The sequence below is a fragment of the Didymella exigua genome (assembly GCF_010094145.1).
Source record: "Didymella exigua CBS 183.55 unplaced genomic scaffold M421scaffold_7, whole genome shotgun sequence".
Classification (NCBI taxonomy): domain Eukaryota; kingdom Fungi; phylum Ascomycota; class Dothideomycetes; order Pleosporales; family Didymellaceae; genus Didymella; species Didymella exigua.
This window is the reverse complement of record NW_022984781.1, coordinates 794573-819750: the sequence shown is the minus strand read 5'-3', so window position 1 is coordinate 819750 and position 25178 is coordinate 794573. Positions and strand designations below refer to the sequence as shown.

At 53.5% G+C, this 25178-nt stretch overlaps 7 protein-coding genes across 7 annotated transcripts; 2 read left to right on the top strand and 5 right to left on the bottom strand.

Annotated features, from left to right (window-relative positions):
• Nucleotides 1-739: 739 nt before the first annotated feature.
• Nucleotides 740-2463, bottom strand: M421DRAFT_418431 (uncharacterized protein). Its single transcript, XM_033591783.1, has 2 exons — nt 2340-2463; nt 740-2285 (listed from the first exon to the last, which is right to left on the bottom strand). The coding sequence occupies exons 1-2, from the start codon at nt 2441-2443 to the stop codon at nt 1124-1126; spliced, it is 1266 nt and encodes a 421-aa protein (XP_033451197.1). The 5' UTR covers nt 2444-2463; the 3' UTR covers nt 740-1123.
• A 2394-nt stretch (nt 2464-4857) lies between these two features.
• Nucleotides 4858-6190, top strand: M421DRAFT_418429 (polysaccharide lyase family 3 protein). Its single transcript, XM_033591782.1, has 2 exons — nt 4858-5563; nt 5617-6190. Exons 1-2 carry the CDS (start codon nt 5194-5196, stop codon nt 6015-6017), a joined length of 771 nt encoding a protein of 256 aa, XP_033451196.1. The 5' UTR covers nt 4858-5193; the 3' UTR covers nt 6018-6190.
• A 194-nt stretch (nt 6191-6384) lies between these two features.
• M421DRAFT_57599 (uncharacterized protein) lies at nt 6385-16033 on the bottom strand (the record flags this gene model as incomplete). Its single annotated transcript, XM_033595520.1, has 5 exons — nt 6385-7269; nt 7319-7755; nt 7805-9579; nt 9642-12437; nt 12492-16033. The coding sequence occupies 5 exons, from the start codon at nt 16031-16033 to the stop codon at nt 6385-6387; spliced, it is 9435 nt and encodes a 3144-aa protein (XP_033451195.1).
• A 557-nt stretch (nt 16034-16590) lies between these two features.
• M421DRAFT_362735 (uncharacterized protein) lies at nt 16591-17273 on the bottom strand. The gene has a single exon (XM_033589693.1). The coding sequence runs from the start codon at nt 17068-17070 to the stop codon at nt 16705-16707; it is 366 nt and encodes a 121-aa protein (XP_033451194.1). The 5' UTR covers nt 17071-17273; the 3' UTR covers nt 16591-16704.
• A 181-nt stretch (nt 17274-17454) lies between these two features.
• On the bottom strand, nt 17455-18413 carry M421DRAFT_58060 (uncharacterized protein; the record flags this gene model as incomplete). The annotated part of the gene is made up of 4 exons (XM_033595562.1): nt 17455-17868; nt 17921-18064; nt 18157-18185; nt 18263-18413. The coding sequence occupies 4 exons, from the start codon at nt 18411-18413 to the stop codon at nt 17455-17457; spliced, it is 738 nt and encodes a 245-aa protein (XP_033451193.1).
• Nucleotides 18414-20372: 1959 nt separating this feature from the next.
• On the bottom strand, nt 20373-21072 carry M421DRAFT_362714 (uncharacterized protein). Its single transcript, XM_033589692.1, has one exon. The coding sequence runs from the start codon at nt 20974-20976 to the stop codon at nt 20605-20607; it is 372 nt and encodes a 123-aa protein (XP_033451192.1). The 5' UTR covers nt 20977-21072; the 3' UTR covers nt 20373-20604.
• A 1422-nt stretch (nt 21073-22494) lies between these two features.
• M421DRAFT_90721 (uncharacterized protein) lies at nt 22495-23993 on the top strand (the record flags this gene model as incomplete). Its single annotated transcript, XM_033597883.1, has 3 exons — nt 22495-22563; nt 22617-23172; nt 23224-23993. The coding sequence occupies 3 exons, from the start codon at nt 22495-22497 to the stop codon at nt 23991-23993; spliced, it is 1395 nt and encodes a 464-aa protein (XP_033451191.1).
• Nucleotides 23994-25178: the final 1185 nt, after the last annotated feature.

The following is a 25178-nucleotide window of genomic DNA, read 5'->3' as shown; positions in this document are numbered from 1 at the left end:
CTCCAGTAGCTCGTTTCTGTCGACTTCACACTACTCTCATCCACGACCACAGCCAAATCTACTGCAGCAATCCTTCAGCTCCAGCATCATATCTGACGGCCGCAAGCAAGACCGAACAGATGATCCCGCTGCGTCTGCGACTCCTGTCACAGACTCTCTACGTGGCCTTCTGATCGACACTCGGAACGAGGACACCCATCTTCTGAGCGCCGCTGAGCTCCAGACAGCGAAGCCAGAATACATCCTCGGCCGCACGCTCTACAAAATCCGCCCTCTCACTCGAATCTGCTCTGGCAGAGATCATCCACAGGGCGCAAGATGACGAAGCTACACAAACATTCACGTCTGTTGGAGCGGGACAGTGTGGAATCGTGTACGCACTGAAGTGGACTTCGATGGTCATCTCCCTCAATGGTCATCAGGCTCCCTCAATCTCCAGACAAGATCCGCGCTCTGCACACCGACTTCGAGTGAGTGCCAGTGTGAGTGTGCTTGCGCGGGGAGCGGGGGAGGGTTGTGAGCTGGCGCGTTTTGTTTTGACTGGATTTGGAACAATGAATGGGCCGCGTGAGAGCATGGGGGAAAGATACACGACCTTGGTATGTAGTGGACATGGGACTCGGGACAACATGTCGCACTGCGCGAGGTCGATGGGGGATGGCAGGATCGTAGATATACGAAACATCAATACACGTCCCCGTCATCAGCACCATCTCGTCGAAACGAGTCAGAGATCCGAATAAAATGTAGCCCGTCAACTTCAAGTCGCGTTTCATTATGCTGTCCAGTGTGCCATTTGGACTCTGCTTGAGTGGCCTGCGTCCCCGGTTTGGTACTAGGCATGTGCAGTGCTTCCGCGGAGCGTTGCCGTGGGTTGTCTTGCTATATCTGCTGCTTGCTTGCTCTCTGGGCAAGCGCTGCTAGTTTGTCGAGTTGACGCGTTGCTCTTCTCAATGTGGATCCTTCCGGTCTCATCCACACGTGTGGTAAAGCCATCGCCTTCCATCCAACATGTTCCTCAGCCAATCCACCATATTCCTCAGCCAATCCACCATATTCTTCAGCCAATCCACCATATTCCTCAGCCAATCCACCATATTCCTCAGCCAATCCACCATATTCTTCAGCCGCGTCCCCTCCCCCTTCCCCTTCCCCTACCTCCGCCTCTCCCCCTGCCGCCCTTGCCCCGCGCCCCGGTGCCCGTGCGCTCGTAGATCTTGATCTCGTCAAACGCCGCGTCCGCGACGCGGAGATAGCTAGGAATCCCGTTGTCGACAACAGCCAGCACGACGTTGCGGCGCCCGTGCTTCAGCTTCTGGAAGTGGTTCGCGCCCGCCTTGGGTGCGTCGTCGGGTAGCTGCGCGAATAGATCGTTCAGCTGCGCGCCCGTCGGAATCGACGTCTCGCGCGCGTTGATCACGCAGATGCGGAAGTCGGGTGGGCCGCGCTGCGTCTTGCGAAACCCGCTTGTTGTGCGGTACACGTCGAAGTGCACCCGGAAGGGGTTCGAGGCTGCGGGGGGGAGCGTGAAGGTCGGTGGCGCGCTGCGGTCGTGGGCGCGGATCAGGTGCGTCAGCCGGAATATGTCGGCGTAGCTGCGATATAGCCCGGGCTTGATGAGGGGGCCGAAGGCGAGGCTCTCGGGCGCGACTGTGTAGGTGGGCTGGCTGATGCGGCGCCAGATCTCGGAGAAGAAGCGGGTGAAGATGCCCGGGCCTGTTTTGCGTGCATCCTGCGCGTTTGCGTCGTGTGCCAGCAGTTCGCCTCGGTCTTCGTCCCAGGTGCCAGTGCGGAACACGACGTATCCAGATCTCTTCAGGCCGGCGTATACATTGTACATCTCGAGTGTCAGCTTCCCGCCCACGCCTTCTTCGTACCCGATGAAGGCAGCATAGGCCGCCTGCAGGCTCATGGGCGCGCCGTCCTCTGTCCTGTATTTCTGCTCGTCGCCGTCGTCTTTCTTCACGGGCCATCTGCAGTCCAGACTGCCTCGCTCGATCATGAACAGCGCTTCTTCGGGCAGCAGCCATTCCTTCCCGCCCTTGGAGCGCCCAATCGTCTGAAAATGCTGCGACTTGACTTTCTCAACACAGACCGTGTTTGTGTCGGGGCGGTACTGCGCTAGGATGTGGTTCTTCTGTGTGTGTGTCCGCTGCCACGAGAGGACGCCGTGCATGGCCCGCCGCGAGGCTTCGAGCGTGTCGAGTTGCAAGTTGGTCGAGTGCGATTCAAAGTCTTTCTCTCCACGCTTCGGGAGAGTCAGGTGCGCTACATCATGCCCCCCTCTATCGATTCATCGTCAGCTTCCGTGCGGTGATCAGAGCTGTTTTCGAGCGTACATGAGCTTGTCGAGGAAGCGGAAGTCCTGCGCCTCTTCGGTGGGATCATGCTCCACCTCATTCTGCGCTCCCAGGTGCGAGACGTCTTCATCTGCGTCAGCCATGGTGAGTGTGTGACGGTGTGGGTGTTTCGGTCGTGGAGAATTGAACATCGCGAACTTTGGAGCTATGACTCGCGTGCATACCGGTAACTAGGGCTGATTCACTATCGATAAGGCGGTGCTGCCATGAACCGTTGTGTTGCTCTGCAGATGAAGTTTATAACTGCATTTGCACCCTTATCACTGACAATGACATCTTGAGCGTGCGCTCAAAAGTCACGGACATATCGTGATGGCTCTCAGAGCTGACAGTGAACGTCTAGCGCAATATACCATCTCAAGCTCTTGCACGTCGTGTACACTCGACGACTCCGAAGCAGATGTGGTCGTTACTGCCTTGCCATGACCTGTCTGGAGTTCTTTCCTTCCACCATTGAGAGACAATTGTACCCTGCTGCACCTGCTGTCTTGCGTGGACGCACGCTCCACCAGCTCGCCAAGTCGTAACAATGACCAGGCTAAAGTGCCTTTGACGATTCTCCACAGGTTACCAAGCAGCGTTTCGCACCTAGAACAGCCTCAATGTCGTCACGCTACCTCACCCTCCATGGACGCTTCCGTGCAGCTGCGCAGATCGATCCGTCTCGAGCATTGCGCCGCCGATTAGTCTTTAGAGATGATGGATCGATATCCAGATGTGCTCTTGATGAGCGCTCCACAGGTTTAACCATGCCTTTTGAACCCTTGCCAGCCTGCGTGCCTTACGGTTGTCTCTGCAGGCCTGTATCAACATCCGCGATTCGTCTGCGTATGCTTCGCTTTGATGGTGACGGCTCGGTCGGCAGCTCTAAAAGAACGTCAACGGTCGTCAATCTGCAAGGCATCTTCGGTCATTCCAGACTCGTTATTGTTCCACGACGAACATGCCACGTTTGTACCCGATAACTAGTTGTTGCAGACATCAAGTCCTTCACTCGTCGACAGCACGTAAACCTCTTCTCAACTCACAATAAGACAGGCACACCAGCCATGGCATCAATCCGCTTCTGCATGGCTGCCAGACCTAAATGACAGCACTTGTCAAGCAAGGAATGGTGGCTATCAAAGCAACGAGAGAGATGGAAAAGAGATGGACAAATACAGAGGAGGGACCCAGGGCCCGCAAGCTGAATCCTTTAAAGCAGAAAAGCCCCATTCAAGATGTGGTGTTGGTGTGCAAGAGATGTTCGACCCCGATTGCCGTCAGCCAGAGTGGCTTATTGTCACTGAGCCACCCTTCAGCCACCGCTACCACGCATTGTAAAGTTTCACGTCTCAGAAAGGTCGAGACTTCAGCACACACCACCGTACCGAATCAGATCGTTGTCGTTAGAGTTTCGTCGCTCGAGTCACGGTGTTGAAGGTTCAGGATGTCACTAACTACTTCTTGCCTTCTCCTGCCGTGACGGTGAAGGCAACAACGACCTCGCTGATCGCTCTTCCCGCAGCGACTCGTGCAGTGGCAATAGCCTTGCACATCTTCAGACGAGTCTGCGTCATCAGGACATTTCAAGATAGATTTAGAGTCCTCCCATTCACTCCCAATACCATGGTATCTGATTTTCCGGCTTCTTCCGTCAAGGCAGCATTCGACCCCACACAAGAGATGAGACCGCGAAGAGCAGCCAACATGCGAAATGAAACAAACCGATCAGGCGCGACCGTCATTGAGTCAGAATTGTAGTAAATATTAGGACAGAAGACCACAACCCTTCTTCGGCGCAATGGCACCGTCAACAGTGGAGAAAGCCAAGCCTTGGCACTTTGGCTTCGCGACGTACATTCTCCACACTTCGTTCTCCTGAGCGACTTGTTGCACGACAACCTTTTTATCAGCCTACTCGAAACGGTGCTTTGACCCTGCAGTGGCCTCGCATTGTTTGCTGATATAGAGCATGGGATTCGCCTATGCTTTGTGTCGTAAACAAGAGTTCGACTTGGCTGTCTTGGCCCGCTGGGGCACCATCCCCGGTACTAGCACAGCTTGATGACGGTGGTCTATCCGATGAACCTCCCTGTACATTGAATCAGTCGATCCTGCGATCGCTTCGTCCACCATCGAAACACCTTGCTTGGCGGTTTCGAGCTGCTCAAGTCCGAGTCCGAGGCTCCGAGAACACCAAAGTATTGCAGAGACGCTATACTTGAACGACTATGTTCATGCCATCTGCTCAATGTCCATGCTGAAGGTGGTTCAAACTGTCTGCCAATCCACAGTCTGGCACTGTCATGGGTACCGGTTGTCAGACGCTGCGACAGCATCACCGCCGCCTACATTAATGCTTGTCGTGCGACAAGAGTGTTTGACACATTGTCAGCCCCAGCCGGTCCATCATGATCCATAACGCCTCTTCATTGGAACAAACTGTGGGGTGATTATCTGAAACGCAATGCAGGCGCGAGGTTCGCGCTACCTCAGCGTGTCCGGTTGATAAACACCGATTCGCACTTGCATCGCGGAAACGCGGTTGTGTCCAATGCTACTCTAACTGAGGTCCATGCGCAGATCCTGGTCCCCGCCGGCATCGCTTTGACAGCATTCGCGAAGGCGAAGGTTGTATTCCGCTTGAGATGGACTTTGTGAGTATAAGAGGGAGCAGCAGCCACACCCTACAGTTTCTGCACTCCTCATCGAGCCATCAACAGTCTCTTCACTTCTTCTCTCTACAGTTGCTCGACGCATCCTTTCGTTACTCAAACCAGCACTCGCTAAAACCAACACTCTTTGAATCCTTTGGATTTCATCACCAACTTCCAACTCAACAACCATCAACATGAAGGCCTCCATGGCTGCTTCCATCTTGGCTTTCGCCGCTGCTGCCATTGCCAGCCCCTCCTACCAGGCTCCCGCTTCTTTCTCCAGCCTTAACAAGCGCGCCACCATCTCCATCCCCTCCTCCAAAGGTACTGAGACCTTCAGCGCGCCCAAGGTGGTTACTGACACCTTCGACGGTGGCCTCAAGACCTACGGCCGTGGTGTCAGCTGCACTGGTCAGGCTGAGGGCGGTGACTCTGATGCCGTCTTCTCGATTGCCGATAAAGGGACCTTGAAGAACGTGATTATCGGAGCTGATCAAATCGAGGGAATCCACTGCCAGGGTTCCTGTACTCTCGAGAACGTCTGGTGGGCTGCAGTCTGCGAGGGTACGCATCACTCCACTCCTTTCCACACTCCACACATTCTAACAGTTACGCAGATGCTCTTACCCTGAAGAAGGACGGTGACGCGACCATCACCGGCGGCGGTGCCACTGGCGCCGCGGACAAGGTCATCCAGCACAACGGCGCCGGAACCGTCACCATCAACGGCTTCCAGGTTGCCGACTTCGGCAAGCTCTACCGCTCGTGTGGAAACTGCAAGCAGCGTTCGGAACGCCACGTTGTGATTAAGAACGTCAAGGCCTCCTCTGGCAAGCTGCTCGTCGGCATCAACCCCAACTTCGGCGACACCGCCACCATCGACAGCGCTACCTGCGCTTCCGGCGTCAAGCAGATCTGCGAGGAATTCGAGGGTGTTACGGACGGCAGCGAGCCCAAGACCGTCTCCACTGGTTCTTCCGGCACCTGCAAGTTCACTGCTCCTCTCGCTTCCTGCTAAGCGATTCGCTTTGGACTTTAAGCGCATAGGTGCTTCGCTCATGGAAAGCAAAAGTTGGTGTTTGGATATCATAGCGCTGGCGCGTCGTTCTGTTCTTGTAAACACTTTTGATGAGACTATGCATGAGTACATAGCAATGATGGAAAGCTCTTCTTGTAAACCTGTGTGGCTGGATGATCGTGGTGTGACTTCTTGTGATCTATTGCAATTTCCCTCCTTTCCTTCTCAAGTATCCTAGTTGCGTCTATCATAGACCTCCTTCTATCCAGCCACACCAACCTCCGAATCTAAGGCCTTCGGATGAGCCAAAACAAGACTGTCGGATCGCAGAATCCCCATAGGTCTTGCCACCATCATCTGCACACAATCATCGCAGAAGTGAATGACCAGGAGCACCAGATCCTGCTCCTCCCTGAGATGGAGGAGCCCCAGTATCGAAATCAGACTCCTCCAGACGAACACCGCCCAACAACCTACCCATGTGTGTCTTCTCGACGCCCTCACCCTCTTTCCTGATCTTCATGAGCAGAGCACGGAGGAATTGAACTGGAGAAGTCCTCAACCCCCACCCTCCGCTAGGCGGGTCGATGAAGCCGTCAGCGTAGGCTTGCTGATCAGGCCCGAGTGTGCCTCGCAGCAGACCCAAAAAGTCGCAGACCGCCTGGTACTCAGCGAATGAGCGAAGATAAAGACTGCCAGCGAAGATATTGAGCTGCACCGTAAGCGACTGCGGTACTCGGCTGCCATCGAAGTTGCGACCAACGTTGAACAGCTTGAGCTCGTCAAGTGGAGCGAGACTAACGTTGAAGCGCGGCGCGAACAGGTGCAGGGTCACCTTTTTATGTTCTTCGATCGTAGAACGCAGTGAGTTTGCCTCGAAAGGGCTTAGGATGATCAGCTGTTGGATTGTGTCCGGATGAGTCGCGTTAGTGACCGAAAGGATCCACTGGACTGGCCTCAGGTAGGAATCGGACACAAAATCTGCCTGTTTCGAGCCAGCAGGAATCTGTACTGTTCGTATGAAGTCTGCAGTGACTAGCAGGTCCTTCGGGAATTGAACAAGGTCGAAATCCCGGGCGGCACAGGTCGAATTGAGAGCCTGGAAAGCGGGCTGGAAGGCGGGTGAAGACCTAGGAAGCTGCCCAGTATGTGATAATTGCACTAGATCTGGATGAATAGTGTGCTTCTCAGCCGTCATCCTGAGTGGTCGCTCGATCTGGCGTTCTTCTTCAATCTCAGGGCTGAGTTCACGCTGTAACATGTTAGCCTCGTATGTTCAGACTGTCATTCTCTTGATTTACCTCCTGTTCTTCCTGGAGCGTAGCTGAGTTGAAGCCCATAGCCTCGAACTCCCGACAGCGAGACTGGATCTGCTTGATGCTCGGGTTAGTCGCATCCCATCCGGAGAATTGACTAGTGCTCCGCAATATTGGCTTGTATCGGTCCTCGATACTCTGAGCCTCGTCCTCCAAAAAAGCTTCAGCCTGCGCTAATGTCGTGGTAGCGCCGTTCAGAAGATGCTTGTGCGTTTTGTAGCGGTGGCCTTGAACAGCCCAGAGGGGCATGCTCCGTGACAGATCGAGCCAGGTCTCGCCGATGCTCCAACACAAGACATCGGTGACTGTGACTGCAGTGTCGACCTTTGCTTGCCTTCGCTCCCGAATCTTCATGCAGATCTCTTGCGGGGCCATGAATACTACCGACTGACCCTTCCCAAGTTTCCGAAGACGCATGCAAGCTGAGGAATTGTCAGTATATCAACAACATGTGCAAGTAAAATCACTCACCCTGAACCAGACGATCTTTGGTCAAGTTCGCACCCAGTGTCACTGCTGCCCTGTAGTCTCTTGGGAGCTTCAGATCCGTGCCTCGAGTGTGCGCCTCGTCAAGATATACCAGACACCGGTCAAGTTGCTTTGCAAATGGCGATGTCTGGAACGAATCGATGCGTCCACTGACATCAAGTACAGTCAGTTCTTCGCCCTTGAAGAACACTACTGCTTCTGTCCGATCGTCTCTTCGCATGGATAACCAACACTGAGCAACCTGAGTGTTGTCCATCTCAAGTATCAATGCGCCGACGTCGAGTACGACACGAACTTCTGGCTGTAGGCCATTAATAACAGTAAGCAAATGCTCCGCGTCTGTGCCGTTAGACCGAGGTGATAGTTGCTCAACCGACGTCTCGGGCTGTAGAATGTAACTAAGAACCAGAGCGTTGGTGTGACTCTGACTCAGCAAGTCCAGGTGTTTGACTGCAAGAGGTAACACGTGCATAGTGTCGTTGGTACCACTGAAGCCGGTTGTAGGATGCTCCTTTTTGGCGCCCAGATCCCATCCTGAAGCCGAGAGCTTGGAAGGGAACTCTTTCATCGCCTTCGGAAATACCAGAAATCTGAGGTAGTAATTGATTGCGGCGCGAGCGTAACGCAAATGCGGGAAGATTTGCTGAATACACATGACACGGTCCTTGATGCTCACCCCAGACAGCTGACGGAATGCGACGGGAAGACCAGGAGCTGCCGTGCGTACCCACTCATTGTAGTGGATGTTGGAATGATCAGATTTCAGTAAATGTGCGAATGAATCGAAGAGTTCTTGATCTTTCAGACCGCCGTAGTAGTAGCTGAGAAGTGTCAGAAGAATGACAACATCGGGATGAGAGAACTCCGATCTCGGTGACGGTGAGTCTTTGGCTTTATATGGAACTGCAAGCTGAATGTGCGGGACGCGAGTAGAATCGAGGCCGTAGTTGACACGCCAACGCTTCTGGGTCAGTGCAAACCGTAAGACACCGCCAGCGAGGAGACCCCTGATGAGAAGCAATGGTTCTTTGGTGGCAGAAGTCCAGAATCTGCTCTGCTCTACCGCATGAACCTGTTCCAGGGTTAAATCTGCCATAGAGATGTAGTCCATGACAGATTCTTGGACTCTCCTGGGCTGACCACAGATCGGGAGTCCTGTCAGACCAGTTTTGATGATGTGCTCCGTAAGGAGAGCAAGCAGGGCCTCGGCTCCATCATCACGAAGAATTCTCACTCGCGGAAATCGGCCATCGCTACCGTCTTGGGCTTCGATCGAAAGTGGTAGGGTAGCCTGAACTTGTGTCGCCAGCCTTGGAATCAAGCCGAGAACTTCTTGTATGAGTAGCCATCTGTCTGGTGCAAATCCAATGGCTCGCTGAGATCCCATTGTGTAGATGAGCTCAAACTTGACACTGAAGTTTTCATCACTCTCGTCAACAATGTCACGAGAGACTTGATCGAACCATTGCACGGTGTCGAGAAGAAGTCTTGCTGTCGCAGGTTTCTCTGTGAGCAGGGACTCGATACCCATAAGCTTGAATGACAGTATGTGTTCGGGCTGAATCAAGAGGATCCCTCGATTGGCCATACAATCTTCATACATCGTACGTATGGCCCGAGCATCATTTTCGTCTAGCCGGAGATCCCGGGAAAAGGGCATGTGGTAAATTTGGCGGTCGATGAGGCCGCCCAGTTTTGCAATAAGCATCTGCAGCATCTGGCTACTCTGAGGCTTGGCTACTATGACCCTGACAAGCCTGTTGACGTGATGTTAGCAATCTACTCATTTTGACAGTGGAGTGCATATTTTCGAACTCACCTCTCTCTGTCCGCCAAAGAGGCAGCAACAATGGGAACAATCGTAGACGACTTACCCTCGCCCATATTCAGCTGCATGACAGTATTATGGTTGCCCTCTGGGTGCATCATATGCTCAGCGATCTGGGCTTGGACTTCCCGAACCATGATACCACTCTCAGCTTCGAGAAGCAGAGTCTCAGGGTAATCGGCTGGATTCCAGTTGACATTACCTCTGTGGCGAAGCTCTTCATTCAGTTCGACGGGTTTGTCACATAGAGCGACCAACCTCTGCGCTCGATGTAGATTGGTGATAGCCAGGCCGTATTGAATAATGGCAGCCTGCCATCGTTTCGGAAGACGGTCATATCGATCACGATTCAGTAGGCTCAGCCAGAACATCGGTGATGTACGGGGGGACATTCCAATCTGCGATGCAAGCGCGGTGCTCTGAAAAATCCCGAGCTCGAGAACTTCCGTAAGCCTAATATTGAACTTCTCGACGTAATCTTCGCAAGCGATCAGATGGGCTCGCAAGAGGGTTTGAGCGTGATCATTGATAAGGCAATCATCCGCCTTCTTGACGCGCTCTTGTTCATGAAAAGAATCGCAGCTGGATCGCAGGTCATCGACATATCTTTGCTCACATGCCGATCGTACACATGAGTTCAAAGTCGAGCAGAAGTCATCGACTCGAGCACGTGTCTCGGAGACGATGGAGACGCTCTTCGACTGTGACAAGGGCAGACTTGGCTGGCTCGGCGTAATGAGTGTGTCTGGATTACCATCCGATTGGTAGGTGGATACAGTCGGTGGAGAATTTCCAAAGATAGCAATAGAGTTGCAGTGTCGATCAACTTCCTGAGCAGAAATCTTCGGTAATGTGGACATTACAATAAAGCGAGGAACGACTATGCGGAGTGCCTGGAAGCGTTGGATGATGTCTGAGGTAGCATCCATATATCTCTCGAAGCTACGGTTGTCGTACCACAACTTGAACGCACGCCTGACAACATCCATTCCGACACCGCAATCGATGAACGTATTGATGCTACCACCGCTCGGTGTCGAAGGATCCTCACATGGCCATTGTTCCTGCAGGTTGTTGACGAAATTATCGATTGCTGCCCGTGATCGGACCCGGAACAAGTTTTCTATCCTGTGTAAGTGTTGATCTTTGGTCTCGGAGCCTTGCTTCGGCATTTTGGCTTCTTGGGAGCCCTTGTAAGATCGTGCAGCCTTTTGAGCAGCCGCACGAATCTCCTGGAGCTTGAAGGTGTTTCCTTGCGTCAATTCGAAGCAAGTTGTTCGTGGCACCTGAACGGTGGCCAGTTCCGGCATCCGGTAGAATGCGAGCAGAGCTCTGATAATGTTCATATCCACCTCAGATGCAAATGCCATGGCTGACAACCAGATCATGATGTCAAACTTATTGTAGCTCGCACGAGAGGACGCCAGGTTATGATGGAGGGTGCACCAAAGCCCCTCCATTATAGTTGACGGGTCGTCCAACCACTTCGAATCATAGCACAAAGCCAGTGTGCTGTCCTTGTCTTTGGCGCCGTAAGCTCTCGTTCGTCTGAAATGTTGCCGAATAGTAGCAAGATTGGGGACGGACGAGTCGAGTGTAGCGGGTTCTCGGACAGTCATTTTGGCGACAGTAAAAGCTCTCTGACCTCGGTCAGAGTTTAGCGGTCGATCTCGCGCCTGATAAGTACTATCCATCTTTGTTGTGAACAGCTCGGCTCCAAATCCGGAAACCCGAAACACGGAGTCACGTGCTGAAGCTCGTTGATGAAGACCAAAATTTACGGATGACATCCAGGCCAGCTCGTCCGGGTCAAGTCCAGCGAGCAAATTGCTCGAGCGGAACAACGACATCTTCTCCTCATGTTTCAGAATCTCTTTGACCAGAAAGTGGAAATCACCATGCTGCGAGAGACAGGACAGGTCCGTCTTCCATTCAATCTGTTGCATGACATGCTCGTTGGCTGGATAGAACGATCGGGATGGCGAGAGCACAGCGATCTTTTTCAGCAATCTGATGTTATCGAGCGTAAGTATGTCGAAAGAGCGGACAGCTGAAGACCTCAGAATTTTCAGTGCTGCTTCAGTCCCAGTGTTGCCTGTGAGAGGATCGCGCAGACAATGTGATGTGAGTGCATGCAAGTAGCATAGCATGAGCTTGCTCTGTAGTGCACCATTGTCTAAAATCCGTCCGAGTGTCGTGTCAACCTGGTATGCGTGGACTTTCGTATCGTCCTGCCGGCCAATCGTCACTGACACGTGGTGATCTCGAGTTTTGCTAAAGCGAACAGGACCCTCAGGGATCAACACCAATCTGTCATTCGTAGACATAGTGTTGCGCAGAACGATTTTGCTGGTTAGACCAACAAGGGTGCCTACTCTCTGGTCTTCGTCCACAATCATGCCTCGATACTGACGTGAGCGAATCTGATCATCGCCATCGGTGACTTGGAAGTCAAGTTGCAGTCGAGGGAGCTGTATCTCGGTCGATCGAGACGAGGTATCGTGTATAATGTGGATATGCAGCTCATCCTCTACAAGTTTGAGCAGCGCTGAGAGCGTGCGGGCATTGCTGCTACAAACATTCACCAGCGTGTGTGGGCCTTTCGAGAGGCGCCAATGAGATCCGTGACGTCGAAGGTGCCATTCATCAGCACTTGAGGAGTGCCAAGGATTCTCGCGTGGTCGAAAGATGACTGTGCTGGTCCTGTGATCATACCAATGGATGTAGTGAGCTACAAAGGCGTGTGGCAATCGACCCTCGAACACTTGTGCCGGTGTCAGGTCTAGTCTATAGAATATCAACTTGTTTTCGCGGCTGGTAAAATGTGGAATGTTAACTTACTTCTTCTCAACACAGATTGCGACCACAAGCATGTCTCCATTGGCCATCCCAAAATGGAGCTCATGGCCGTGGTAAGTGGTTTTAGCGGAGAACCTCATCCCGACCTCATCAGTGGGAACAACTTCTAAGGCTGAAGCAGAGAACAAGGGCGTGTACATCGGATGGACTAAGTATTCCGATGGAAGGCGGGTCAGTGGCAGGCCATTGACCAGGAGCTCTCCCGTCAGCAGATTGACGTGGACTGGAAGCTTGCCCGAGAAGATGTATAACCAATGATGCTTAGGCTTGTTCAGAGATTTCCAAGGAGTAGCCTCTGTTGATTGAAAAGACGCCCAGCTCGTAGACACTGCTTCGTTTAGGCCGGAACAATCATGCATGATCGTCCTGAGTAACTCTGGAAACATGCGATACATCAATGAGCGCCATGCTTGAAGGGCGCAGTCCTGCAAATTCTCCGAGCCCAATATCAGATGCAGATTCTCTTGTACCGATATTGAGCATTGCAAGAGGGACGAGACCGCACCTTGCTGTTGCAGGACGGTGCGGAGAAATTCGTATTCGACATCGAAGGTACTGGTCCCGAGTAGAGCGATCTCTGCAGCTCTAGCGAACAATTCTGTACGCTGACTGTCATCAGTTGACGCAGCTGCTCGGCTCTTGAGGCGGTGGTGCCATTTGACGGCGACCTGGCGAGCTCCGCTGAGAAAATCCAGACTGCGCTGGCGGACGTCTGATGCAGGTGTCAGACTGAGTATGCGGCAAGCAAGACGAACGAGCGTTGCAACCGCCCTCCAAGATTCCCAATTCTCTGCTGTACGCTGCAGAGCAGTTTCCAAATGCTCCATCATTGTAGTGCCAAAGGCCGGGTCTGTGAGGACGTGGTGGCTTGCGCGCTCGACGCGACCGTCTGGAACGCCCACCTGAGTTACAGTCTGCAATATCAAGCACTGTGTCTCAACTTTGGAGAAATCAAGCGTTGGCGCTGCGAGTTGTGTAAGTATGTTCGAGTAGAAGATGTTTCGACCGAGCGGGAGTGCTCCAAAAGCCTTGTACTCTTCGATAGAGAAATGCGGTGGACAATCTGACTGACTGGCCACCACCTCATTAGGTGTGAGGCCGTCGGGAGAAGACGTCGGCTTACTCAAAAAGCGCTCAAGGCCCCTTGAACGACCTGGCATCCGGTGCATACACTTCTGGTGGACCTGGCCGGAAGAGATCTGGGGCGACGTCCAAATGGCTTGACAGGTATCATAGTATAGATATTGCAACGCATTCGGTAGACAGACATCTTCGTCTTTGAGGGTAGAGACAGCTGTCTTGAGATTGCGATGAGTGCCTGAGTGAGGCTTCACGGATGATAGCGGTATTATGCGCCGTGAATGATGGCTCCGGTCGAGCATGTGAGACAAGTCGCGATGGTTGTCAAGTCGGTAAGAGTTCCGAGGTTTCTGCATAGACTCGGCCTTGAACCCAAGTAAATCATGAATGATGTACGCTGAAGCATCTCGCCAAGCGCTGAATGTCTCGGGAATCGCCAGCTCGAAAACAGTAGCCTTTGCAGACAGGTTCTGCGGAGATAGAGGCCACTCGTAGATGCTGATGTTGAGAGATTCAGCTTCTTGCTTCAGTGAGCATCTTGAGCAGCTGCCATTGTGCACAGTGGTGGTGTAATTGTGGTGATGGTTGGTGACCACCGTGACGTACTCGCATTTACCGGCGCTGTAACGGCTCATAAGGCTCTCATATCTTGTTTTGAGTTGTGCCAGCTCCTCGCACTTATGCTTGCGTTTGGTGTCTGCATCTTCCTCAATCTTCGACCGGAGATCTTGGAGGCGGGAGGTCTGGTCGAAGTATTTGACAGCAAACGACTGAGCTTTGCCAAAGTCGCGATACAGCGAAACTTTGTTTATGGCGGCTACATTTCGCGATCGAACATACTTCTCAACGATGTCCAAGCGCTTCATCTGGGTGCGGAGAGGAAGGACCAGACACTGAAGCTCAGCCAATTCGATTTCTGGACTGTAGGTCGATAGCAAAGGGACGTCGTCACATGCTGCCCTGTCGCAGGCGACCCACAGTTCGAGAACGGTCAGATACATGACGGACAAGCTTACTGGAAGATCTGAGTATGCGGAAACGGCGCAGCTGTGATAAGCCCGGATCAGGATGAGGAGTTCAGTGCAAGTGTCGTTGTCATTTTGATGATTCTCAATCCACTCTTGGAGATAGTTCTCAACCCATGACTCCAATGCAGCAAGCTGGAAGTGTCGGTAATCGCCAGACGCAGAAAACTTCTTTGGCAGAGTTTCGCTCGCAAAAGTGGGATACGGAAGCACTGGGTCGAATTCTGCGCAAGCTTGTGTCGATTGTCTGGAGCGGACATCGAGGATGAACTTGTCCAATCCAGGCAAGTGCATATCAAGAGACGTCTCAGGTCGCAGAGACTCAATTGTAGAAATGCTGAGGTTCGTGCTGGTATCGTCGGTGAGTGTTCTCCACTTCTTGTCCATGAAGGTGAATGTATCGACCAGGAGGGATCGTATATCGCAGATCCAAGAAGCTTTCAAGCATTGAAACTTCGATAGCATTTCGAGCTTACGTACACGACGAAGGATCTTGGCGTTGAGCACATGAAGGTGATCATTACCAAAGGATGACCAATGGCTCCTGGCAGACCCGAGGATGCGGACAAGCATTTGGATCCCGAAAGCCTTGTACAAGCTGTCACCGATAGAGAGCGTTGACTGTGACCTGGCGAAGTGTAGCTGCAGAACCACACGAATGAGGAGCCACATTGGGGATCGACGCCATGGTTGGAGAGCATTGTCCCACAAGATTTCCTCTCGAGTGTGTTTGGTGATGCAGGCCACGTCCGTCTTCTCGCCAAGGGAAGTGATGACGTTTAAGAGATAATCAGTCACCATTCCGGGATGAGTTGTATCGCGAACCTCGTCGTGATTCTGACCAGCCTTTCGGACTTGAGGTTGGAAGCCTGGCGCGACTTGTGTACTCATCTTGGCTAACGTTTCGGAAAGCATGTGAACCAAACCAGGCTCTTGCAGCTTGGGTATTGCAATTCTGGCAGCAAGACCAGGGAAGCTGCGTAGCAGGCGACCGTTGAGCATAGCGTTATTATTCGTGGGTGATAGCTCGAAACATTCGAAAGTGATGTAGTTATCCTTCCGGCTGATCAGGATTCCAGAATTCTGAGCTTTTATCTCAAGAGGTATGGAGCCAGTGCATGTGCCGTCCAGTAGGCGGCTCAGCAACGGTCGCAACTGAGCTTCACTGACTTGACCAAGACTATCATGTGCTTCCCTCAGATTTGTGACAGTGGCGATGGCGATATTGACCGTGTACTTGTGCTGGGTCGTGGTGGAAGCTTTGAGGTCGCGTAGTGCCTCTAGAGCTATATCAATAAGATATTTCTCGAACGCAGCATCGTGATCGGAAGCTTGAGGAAGCTTCGGAGGAAGTGCGACGTGATGAAAGAGATACGCTGTCGCAGGGGATGGTGGGCGCTGTCGGCTAGGGCCTGCCATTGTCCCGCTGGTTCAAGGAACTGTGAGTAGATGACTAGACAGCCGTTCGTAAGTTGATACATGTGCACTATGTGCGGAGACATACCTTTCTTGAATCCGGCCTCAGTGCGGTCTTCGGTACGTGAGTGGCTCGAAACAACGAAAGCGGCGAAAGGCAAGGTGGTAAAATGTGTCGTGGAGGAGAAGCAAATCGGTCCAAAAGACGACAGAAAGCTTCAGATGAGCGAGAGAAAGGCTTTCGTGTGTTGTTGCGCCAGATAGCGCCAGGTAAGTACTGCAAGCAGACGCCCGCCTTCACTGTAAAGCGCCCCTGCAGCGCAGATGAGTACAGTCATACTGCATACGAGATCACGCAGCAGGCTCCGGCCTGCTGGAGCATAGTTTGACAAGCTCTTTCGTCTTTGTCGGAATGTGTCAAGGCAAGGTCCAGCGTCGCTGGGCATTGGTCAAGTGACTGGTCCTCGGTTTGTGGCCCGGTGTCCAAACTCACAACATCATCGTTTCCAGTGTCCTAAGACTCCGGTTTCAGTCGCCTAAGTGTTCACCGTCTCGTCAGTTGTCGGTCGTGCTCTTTTCGTTTGCGGTTTCCAGCATCAAACGCAAGCGAAAAGAACAAACATTGCCGCTCCTTGGTTTTACCATCAACAACCGTGGAAAGAACCGCCCAAACGTCATGCTCGCACCTTCCACGTTACCCCGAGCCTGCAGCAGTTGGTTCTAAGGTGGATTTCTCGACATGCTTGCGGGCTGCGTTTTGCAAACCAAGCATCTCCCAGACACAGCAACAACACACCTGCAACAATCATAATACCCATCCTCAACCCTCTCAGCAAGCACCTACCTTGACCTTCAACAGCACTCCACAATTGTGACTCCAGCTGCTGCGCAACACTGTCATTGAACTCCACCGTGGCCAACCGCGCCGTAGCGCCACATGCTGCAGCTCCAGCACTGATAGGCTGCATTGCACCACCCAGCCACGACTGCCGAATGACGACACCGAACCAGCCACGCGCCACTGCGCACATTGCACTCATCCGTTCGGCTCGAGACGCTCGGCCTGCTTTCAATCAGGAAAGCTGTTCGCGCCGGTGTCGGGAAGTGCAGTGCTGCTTTTGCGGTTGGCAGGGGAACAATGCGAGTTGTGGTACTAGATGTGAGGGCAGCTGCCGTGTTGCTGAACATGCTTGGGCTTAGGTTGCTCTGAAGCTGGGGGAGTTGAAGATTAGAATTCATTATTATGTTGTCGTGATCATACTGCCCTTGGTCAGTTGAATGTAGCGATCGTGATGCAGCCAATGCTTTGCCCAAAGCAGTATGGGTGATGCTGCCAGACCAACTCCTCTACGCCTTGGTACCCGATTCTTTCAAATGCCCTGATGCTCTCCTCTCTATGCCGATCAAACGTCCTGCATTCAAATCTACCGTGTCTCGACAGGCGCGTCACTTGACAGCCGTCCCATGGGCTTCAGCTCTTCGCCTTTTCCACTTTCGGCGCGCTTTCGTCCGGTTAACGAAAAGTGGTGACCGGGCGAGGGCCTTTCTTCCGGTTTGTTGTCTGCGTTGTTGTTGTTGTCGCCGAATCGTGAAAAAATCCCACGCTTCTTGGGCGCTGGCTTTGGCTCGTCGTTCAATCCCACGTCCTCGAACCCCTCTTCTGGCACCCGGTCTGTGCTTTCGCTTGGACGTCCTTGCTGCATAGATGAGCGAGGTGTTGCTCGGGAACGGCGTACATCGAGAGAGCGCCTCGTATCGATTGATCGTCGTGCGTCGAGTGACTGCCGAGGGTATGTTTCGGCGGTTATATCTGTGATGGGCGATCGCGCGGAGATATCCTGCACTTGTAAGCGGGGTACTCGGCTTGGAGTTAATGTATTGTCGGCGTACGAAGGATCGCCTGTACGAGTCGAAGCTCTCGCGCGAGATGTTGAATGGCTCAGTCTCAGCCAACAGGCTTCGGTGGTTCGAGGACGTAGTGGAGACATTGGATTTGGAATGCCAGAAGGTGGGCTTGTCCTGCTGCGGGGATGGCTGGCGCAAGTGTCAATACCAGTCTCAAAAGAAGGATAGGCTCGCAGTCGCATTGCAATCGCAACTGTTCAGATCCAAAGGGCGCGTCTTACAGGCAGGTAGACTCCGCTATCGTTGATTTCTAGAGCAGCAGTAAGCGCCTGTCCGTATCAAGCGCATCTGGCGAGCGCGTTCAGGGATGTCCGCGGATTATCTTACCACTCAATTTATATTCAGTCGTATCCTTGATCTCTAGTGGTTTGGCGCCAGAGACTGCTGTGTTCTTGAAGTCATTATCGGCGCCATTGCGTTGCGCCTCATCGGCGGCTTCGGCGCCAGGCGCACGACGAAATGGATTGCGGATAGGCATGGCGATCAGGTACTAAGGCAAAATAAGGTGATACGGGTATAACGTGGGGTGTTTCGGTTTCAGGACAATGGTGTTGCTGTTGTAAGACAAAGACAAGAGTACACAGTCGGTGGTAGTGGTGGTCGGACTGGTCGGGCGCCAGCGAAGATGTCATTGAACGACCGGTTGGGAAGCCACGCCGGTAACAAGAACAGGGGACTCGGCAACATCATCTGCCGAGAGTAACTGTTGCGAGAGCAAATGTCTGTCCACCATCAGGTGTGTTTATTTGGCATCGCAAAATTCCAGTCACCTCAGCGACAGATCGGGGTTGAGCCATGGACTGTGATCGAAGAGCCGTAAGGAAGACGCCGGAAACGGTGACCCCAGGTACTGGCAAAGTCCCTGCGTCAGCGAGATCTGGAGACAAGCATGGAGACAAGCACCCAAACGTGCAACATGGTACCCAGGCGCCTCAGCAACCAGCCAGAGCAGCATGCTAAAAACAGACATTCTTTGTCAATTATCGCGAGGCTCGGCGCCCCAGACCGTAGCTGCTTCATCAAATTCGTGCGCACCTGCAGCAAGTAGATTGGGATCCTGGCTTGACCTGACGATCTCGCGATTCCGAGCCTGATCAGATGCATGCAGCATCTACCTATCTGCAACAGGCCCCTCTTCTGCCTAAGCGCAAAGCATCGGGGAGCGTCGAGTGTGCTGGTCAAAACTTGCAACTTCAACAGTCTGCGGTTCGATCTCAGGATCTGTCAATAGGCTCATGTCAATCGGGTACTCGCACAAGCAAGTGTCCGTTAAGGATGAACCCTGACGCCCTTGCTTGTCAGTAACACCGAATTGCAATCTCGAGGGACGTACGACGTGATTTCGAAAAGCAAGTTGCACTTCGCAACGTTTTCTCAGGCACACCACTTCACGTGGTGGTTTGATCATGCTGCGCACCAAGCGCTGGTCCTACCAGATTACAGCAATCTGATGTACGGGCCGCGAGAATTTCGGTGGAATCTAAACCTGACTTCCGAATACGATATATGCCGTGAAGCCTTGCTAACGCACGTGTACGGACTACTCAGATCCAAGGCCATTTGAGCTGGAAGATTGGAATGCTCCGATGCTGTGCCATCTCGTGCTTACAACCGGTGATGGGAGTCCCACGAGTGAGCGTGTTCGTCTCGGCTTGTCGAGAGCAATCAATATTTGATAGCCGAGCTGAACACCTAGCCTTGGGCAAATACATACCTTGAACGTGCTTACTGGTCGCACGTGGGCCCTGGTCGATGATCTTTTGGCCGCGGCTGTGAACAACTGCAGGGTGCGTTACAATTCACAAGTGTCTAGCGACAACGAGTGGCAACTTCTGATCGTCGGTTCCCAATACCTGCCCACGGGGACGACACAGCCTACTCTACCAACTCATGGGGGCTACGGAGCATGCTCACCCCATTAGTCGTGTCCGTAGATTGGCTGCACGCAAGCGGGATGTCTTATGGCACGAACTGTGCATCAGTTGACGCCGGTCGAGCTGATCGAACGTCATCTGTTTGGAACATGAAGATCCAAATCAAAGTCAGATGTGACAGGCTCGCTTCATGTGTGCATGCGGCTCGGTCTGACCTGTTGAGTCAATTATCGTCTGCTTACTGCCCAATTCCTAGTCGCCTGCCCGGGTCCGAGGCTGAAGACCAGACACCAGAGTCAAGTCATCACGTCGTCAGAGCTCGGTGTCTACGGTCCGGCACAACAGCCCTGGCGCCTGGCAAGCGAAAGACCGCATGGAAGATTCTGTTAGGTACTCCGCAGAAGCCGATGCACACTGGGATTGTTCACGGTGCTACAAGGCGTCCACTAGCTGGATCGAAAGTCTGACTTTGCTAGATGCGTTGTCCAATCGATACCATTTTTGGGAGCTGCCGCTAGGATTGGAAATACGGATACTCAATCACTGTCGCAACTGTCCCCAGAGAACCGAATTCGTGGGTAGTGCATTGCCTCTCGCGGGTTGGTGCAGCCGAAGCGGTGTGTGCTGGGTTCGTAGCAGTTACACAAATGTTGTACTTGGTGGCATCAATATCGGTTCCCATGCGGTGCTTCCTTTGCGCCAATGCCGAGTGCAAGCAGCAAGGACTCGAGCGTGGTCCGCTTCCACTGTGATAAGCCGTAGCATGGACGACCAGGCCGTCACGCTGGGCTTCCATCATAGTGGAGAAGGCTGCAAGACCTGACACTTGCATCGCGATGGCAGAGCGGGATTGTCAGGACACGGGCGGGATCGTAACCGGCAAACCATTCTGCAGCCTGATGTACATGACTCTCTGTGTCTTAGGTAAGAGTTACAAGAACCTTCTGCGAGAAACAGCAACGGCCCAGCGGTTTCTCTCCACGCATTGAACCATGTGGATGCGGAGGTGTCTTGGAGCTTTCGCTTGGGGAGATGTTGGTGACGGGGCGGGAGATTGCACGCCTGACTGTTGAGGGTAACGCTGAGCCGTAGTGGCCGCTGAGGGTTTCTTCCTTCACGGACACCACGGAGCACCACCTTTGCGTCATTAGGCACGGCACAGAGCATAACATCGTATAACCCTGCCTAGCCGTCGTCTCAATAGTGAGAATCTTCGCATGTCCGTGGCTCGCAGTAAATATAGAGATAGCAATACCTAGCCAGGGCACTCCAAGAATACGAAGCATTCTGTGACGGCTGCCAGAAAGCATTTAGCAGCAGTGCACACGGTCACGAGACACCCTGTTGCCGGAAGACCTCCTACGACAGTGAATATCTCGGTGATTCTTTTCTGCGTGGTGAAAGCGTTATCGGTGCAGGCTAATTAGCATCTTGGGGGGCCCCTGCGCGGGTGCTGGTCTAACGCTCCCCGTCTAAAGACAAGGCAGAGGCGTTCGCTACGGCTGGGCGGTGGCCAGGGGCTGCTCGGGACGTGTTCATTGCTTCGGCTGCCATCAGCCTCCAGCAAAACGCAGTTGTCGCGGTCGTGACGGCAGTACACGCGCTGAGAATGCGTGTCACACGGCGCTCGCGAGGCCAACATTGCTGCTCGGCTGGGGTCACATTACTGGCCAGTCATTGCCCCACGCACTGCGACTTGGGCCCGTATTCCTCGACGCCCACCGCGCCGATCCACAGTCTTTAGACGTTCCAAACACACGCGCCATCGTCACTTTCTATTTCGGGGTGCGAGTTTTGCCGTCTCGCCGTCACCAATGCATGCATTTACCCCTGTCACAAGCACAAGCCCCTGCCGCTCTGGCGGTGGCGCGAAGCCAGCAGACGGGATGCAGGCATGGCACGAAGGAGCGCGCCTTGGGAGCGCAAGGATGGCAGAATCTTTCCCTCCACAGCAAAGTTCCGTCGTTTCCTGCGCACCGGCGGTGGGTCCTAGTTAGGCGCGGATCTCCTGCTCTGCTGCACCAGCCTGCGCGCAATATAACTCACTGCTCCCCATACTCTCGCGCTCGCTGTGACCGACCTCCATCCCAACCCTCACCGACGACCCCCGGAACTGCTCTTGGAAGTCACCACTCACGAGCCACAAGACGTGCACGAGGTCTCTGCGTGCTGCTACCTGGTTGTTTGTACATCCTGTATGATTCACTAGTGACACCCGTTCCCTCGCTCGCCGACTGGACGTTCCACACTCGTTTCCACTACCGCTGCTTTCCCAAGGGTCGACCTCAAAACCCCGCGTTGTAACCCAGCGTGGCCTGAACAACCTCATCCGTCCTCCCACGCTCGCTCTCCTGGATCCTCTTCCCTCGCTGCCTGGACATTGTTTAGATCCGGCCCCGTAGGACCAGGTTGGACATCTCTCGACCCACCCGCACCGTCACGAACCAAGACTCTTTGACGTTTGTCGCCAACTTCGATTGAGGAATCTGCCAGCCTCATCACCATTCCAACTGGGCCATCGTTGTCTCGCATCTTCCCTTGTTTGGTGCTTTGTTACTAGTGTTGTTCCTGCCGAGCATCAACGTGTCGTTGCACCTTCCTGGATCTCGCAGATCTTGTTTACAAGTGCGACCACCCGCTATTCTTACCCTGAACACCTAATCTCCCATTACTACAACCGCCGATATGGCTTTCGGACAATCAGACAATAATGAGTTCTTCAATTCTTGGGCATTGTGGCAGAAAATGACCTTTGTGAGTGGCTGCGCTAGCAAGCGACAAAGCGACCAATCGCTGACATCATCCAGGTACTTGCTTGCGGAATCGTGGTCACAATATTCCTGGGTCTCCTCAAGCTTTGGTACGACCGCAGCAAGATTCGCAAGTACAGCAAGGTCGACAAGGGCAAGCAGGCCGCGACGCCGGAGATGCTCGAGTCGCAGCCCGTGCAGCTGGTTCAAGCAGACGAGATGAAGGACGAGATCCCATTCGGTGTCCGCGCCATTGAGAGCGGAATTGAGATTGACGGTGTCTGGATTTCGCGCTCCAACACACCCGTTGGCAGCAGCCGTGCTTCGATCGTCTCCGAGAACAGGCTACCTCGCAGCTTTAACAACTCAGCTCTTGAACTCCCTCAGATGTCGTACGCCTCGAGTCGTGGTAGCTCCGCCGCACCCAGCTCATTCGACCGCGCCGTTTCTGCTGAGAGACTGCCCACCAACGACTCCCGCTCAGGATCGCCGCCCAACCAGGGTCACCAGACTCGCCCTGGACCTTCGTCTTCTCGCTACAGCCAGTCTAACTTTGGCCGCAACTCTACCACTCCGGCGAACCTCGAGCAAGGCCGCTCAGGACCTCCTTCTCGTAAGATTTGCAACTGATGTGTCGCTCGACCTCACACTAACGTTCTCACAGCCCGCAATGGCCAATTCGGCGAGTCCAGCGGCTCTTCGAAGAAGTCCAGCCGCCGCACCAGCGACGAGTCTGATTACATGGCCGTTGGTCAAGACGTGCGAGCATACGAGACAGCATACATGAGGCCTTCATCCGGCCTGAGTCCCATTGACCCCCGCACCGACCTCGACCTCCTCCAGACCCACCGCATGTCCCACGTCGCTGAGACTGGACAGCTCACACCGCGAGTCCGCAAACCAGGTAATAGCGGCGAGTGGGCCAGCGTTGCGGACAACCAGGTTGCTACGCACAATGGTGTTAACTATTTCATGCCTCAGAAGACTCCTTCTCCTCCTCTGCCTCCTATCGTCGACCCGCAAGAAGAAGCCGCCGGCTACGCATCCAGCCATGTCCCCGCCTCGCAACCTCAGGAACAGAATCAGTACCGGATTAGCCAACAGGGTGTCCCCCTTCAGGAGTCGTATGCACCGAACGCTCCCTACTACCCCGACACATACCAAGTCCGCGGTCCCCAGCACCAGCCATCCTACGACGAGGTCCCGTACGAAGTTCAGACAATGCAAAACAACCAGCGCCCCGATTCTCAGGTACTCCGCAGCGTCAACTCTGGCTTTCAAGTGCTGAAGCCAGGCACATTTGCCCCCCCAGCCCCCGAAGAGATGGAGATGACCGACAAGGGCGAGAGGAGACAGTCCACAGGAAGGAAGCTCCAGAAGAAACGCCGCTCGTCTGGAGAATCAAGGAAGTCTGCTTTCACCGAGCAGGTCTAAATCCCTTGCGTTGACGAAACGCTTCTATCTTGGCACATCCCATGGCGTTGGATCATCGCGAACACGTCGCGACCGCCGTCTTGGGTCTTCCTTACTGGCCTGTATCACCTTCACGGATCGACATTATGCGCTAGACCTCAGAACGCGTTGGCACCTATCGCTGCATAGGAATTTCTGAGCGTCTTTCATCGTGTACCAACTGTATCTTGGGGACTTCTGACTGATTGCATGTATGTTGGCAAGGCCATCAATGCCAACGACCGCGCACTGGACTGCTGCACAAAAGGAGCACAGAGGCTGCTTCCACCCATCATCTACGGCGTTTTAGAGCATACAATGGTTTAATTGATGATATAATGATGAGTACATAGCCGTCCCATCATCGGCACTCAAGAATGAACATCACATATCTGCCTGCCTACACCGCTCTCCCACTGCAAGTGCGAACTTGCCAGCCTCCAATATGCAACACCAGATTTCACATTAACAGTGACCTGCAATGTCGTGCACAAACCTGAAAACAGAATTTTAAGTTCTCCTATTGTACCTGAAAACACACTCACAGTGCCACGGACAAGCTAACATGAACCCACTTGGTACTCGTTGTTTCCGCACTCGCACTTCTGTGTGTTGATGTCGGCAAAATTACCAAGTAGCGAAGCAGAAATAAGGTTCTGCGCTCATTGGTGACAGGGCCTGTTAGAATCTGACCGGTGTCAGAGCGGTTCCATGGGTCAAGTCAGCACTTGTGAAAACTGCTACTGAGCCGTCGACGGTGTGGGCTTGCCACGAATCAATCGCACACGCCAGACTTTTCGGCCACTTAAAGTTGATGAGGACGTGCGCGTTCCTGGAGGCGTCAATCGCTCTTTAGCCAGCGGTGCTTACAGGAAGCTATAGGGCACGCTATTGGGGAAGAAAGATGTTGCATACTTTTCCATTCGTTGATCGCATGGGGGAGTGCACAGCCTGAGGGTGCAACATGACTGCGTTACTGCCGTGCTTTGCTAGCAGATTGACGTGCGAAGCTCGCACTCCGGCGAACAGCGAAGAGGAGGCTGAGGCGTGATCCCGTTCCTGACACGGGAAGGAAAGGCCGCTTTCGAAGCAAGGCACAGGCGGCATGCTGTGGAAGCCACGGCAAGGCACGCGAGGCACAAGTCGCTGGGCCACGACCGCGACTCA

Bases quoted from the DNA above. Each gene is read 5' to 3' on its own strand.
- M421DRAFT_362714 (XM_033589692.1), bottom strand. From the start codon at position 20,976: ATGCTCTGTGCCGTGCCTAATGACGCAAAGGTGGTGCTCCGTGGTGTC.
- M421DRAFT_418429 (XM_033591782.1), top strand. From the start codon at position 5,194: ATGAAGGCCTCCATGGCTGCTTCCATCTTGGCTTTCGCCGCTGCTGCC. The intron at 5,564-5,616 runs GTACGCATCACT...ACAGTTACGCAG, and splicing joins GTGGGCTGCAGTCTGCGAGG to ATGCTCTTACCCTGAAGAAG.
- M421DRAFT_418431 (XM_033591783.1), bottom strand. From the start codon at position 2,443: ATGGCTGACGCAGATGAAGACGTCTCGCACCTGGGAGCGCAGAATGAG. The intron at 2,286-2,339 runs GTACGCTCGAAA...ATGAATCGATAG, and splicing joins CGCTTCCTCGACAAGCTCAT to AGGGGGGCATGATGTAGCGC.
- M421DRAFT_362735 (XM_033589693.1), bottom strand. From the start codon at position 17,070: ATGAGTGCAATGTGCGCAGTGGCGCGTGGCTGGTTCGGTGTCGTCATT.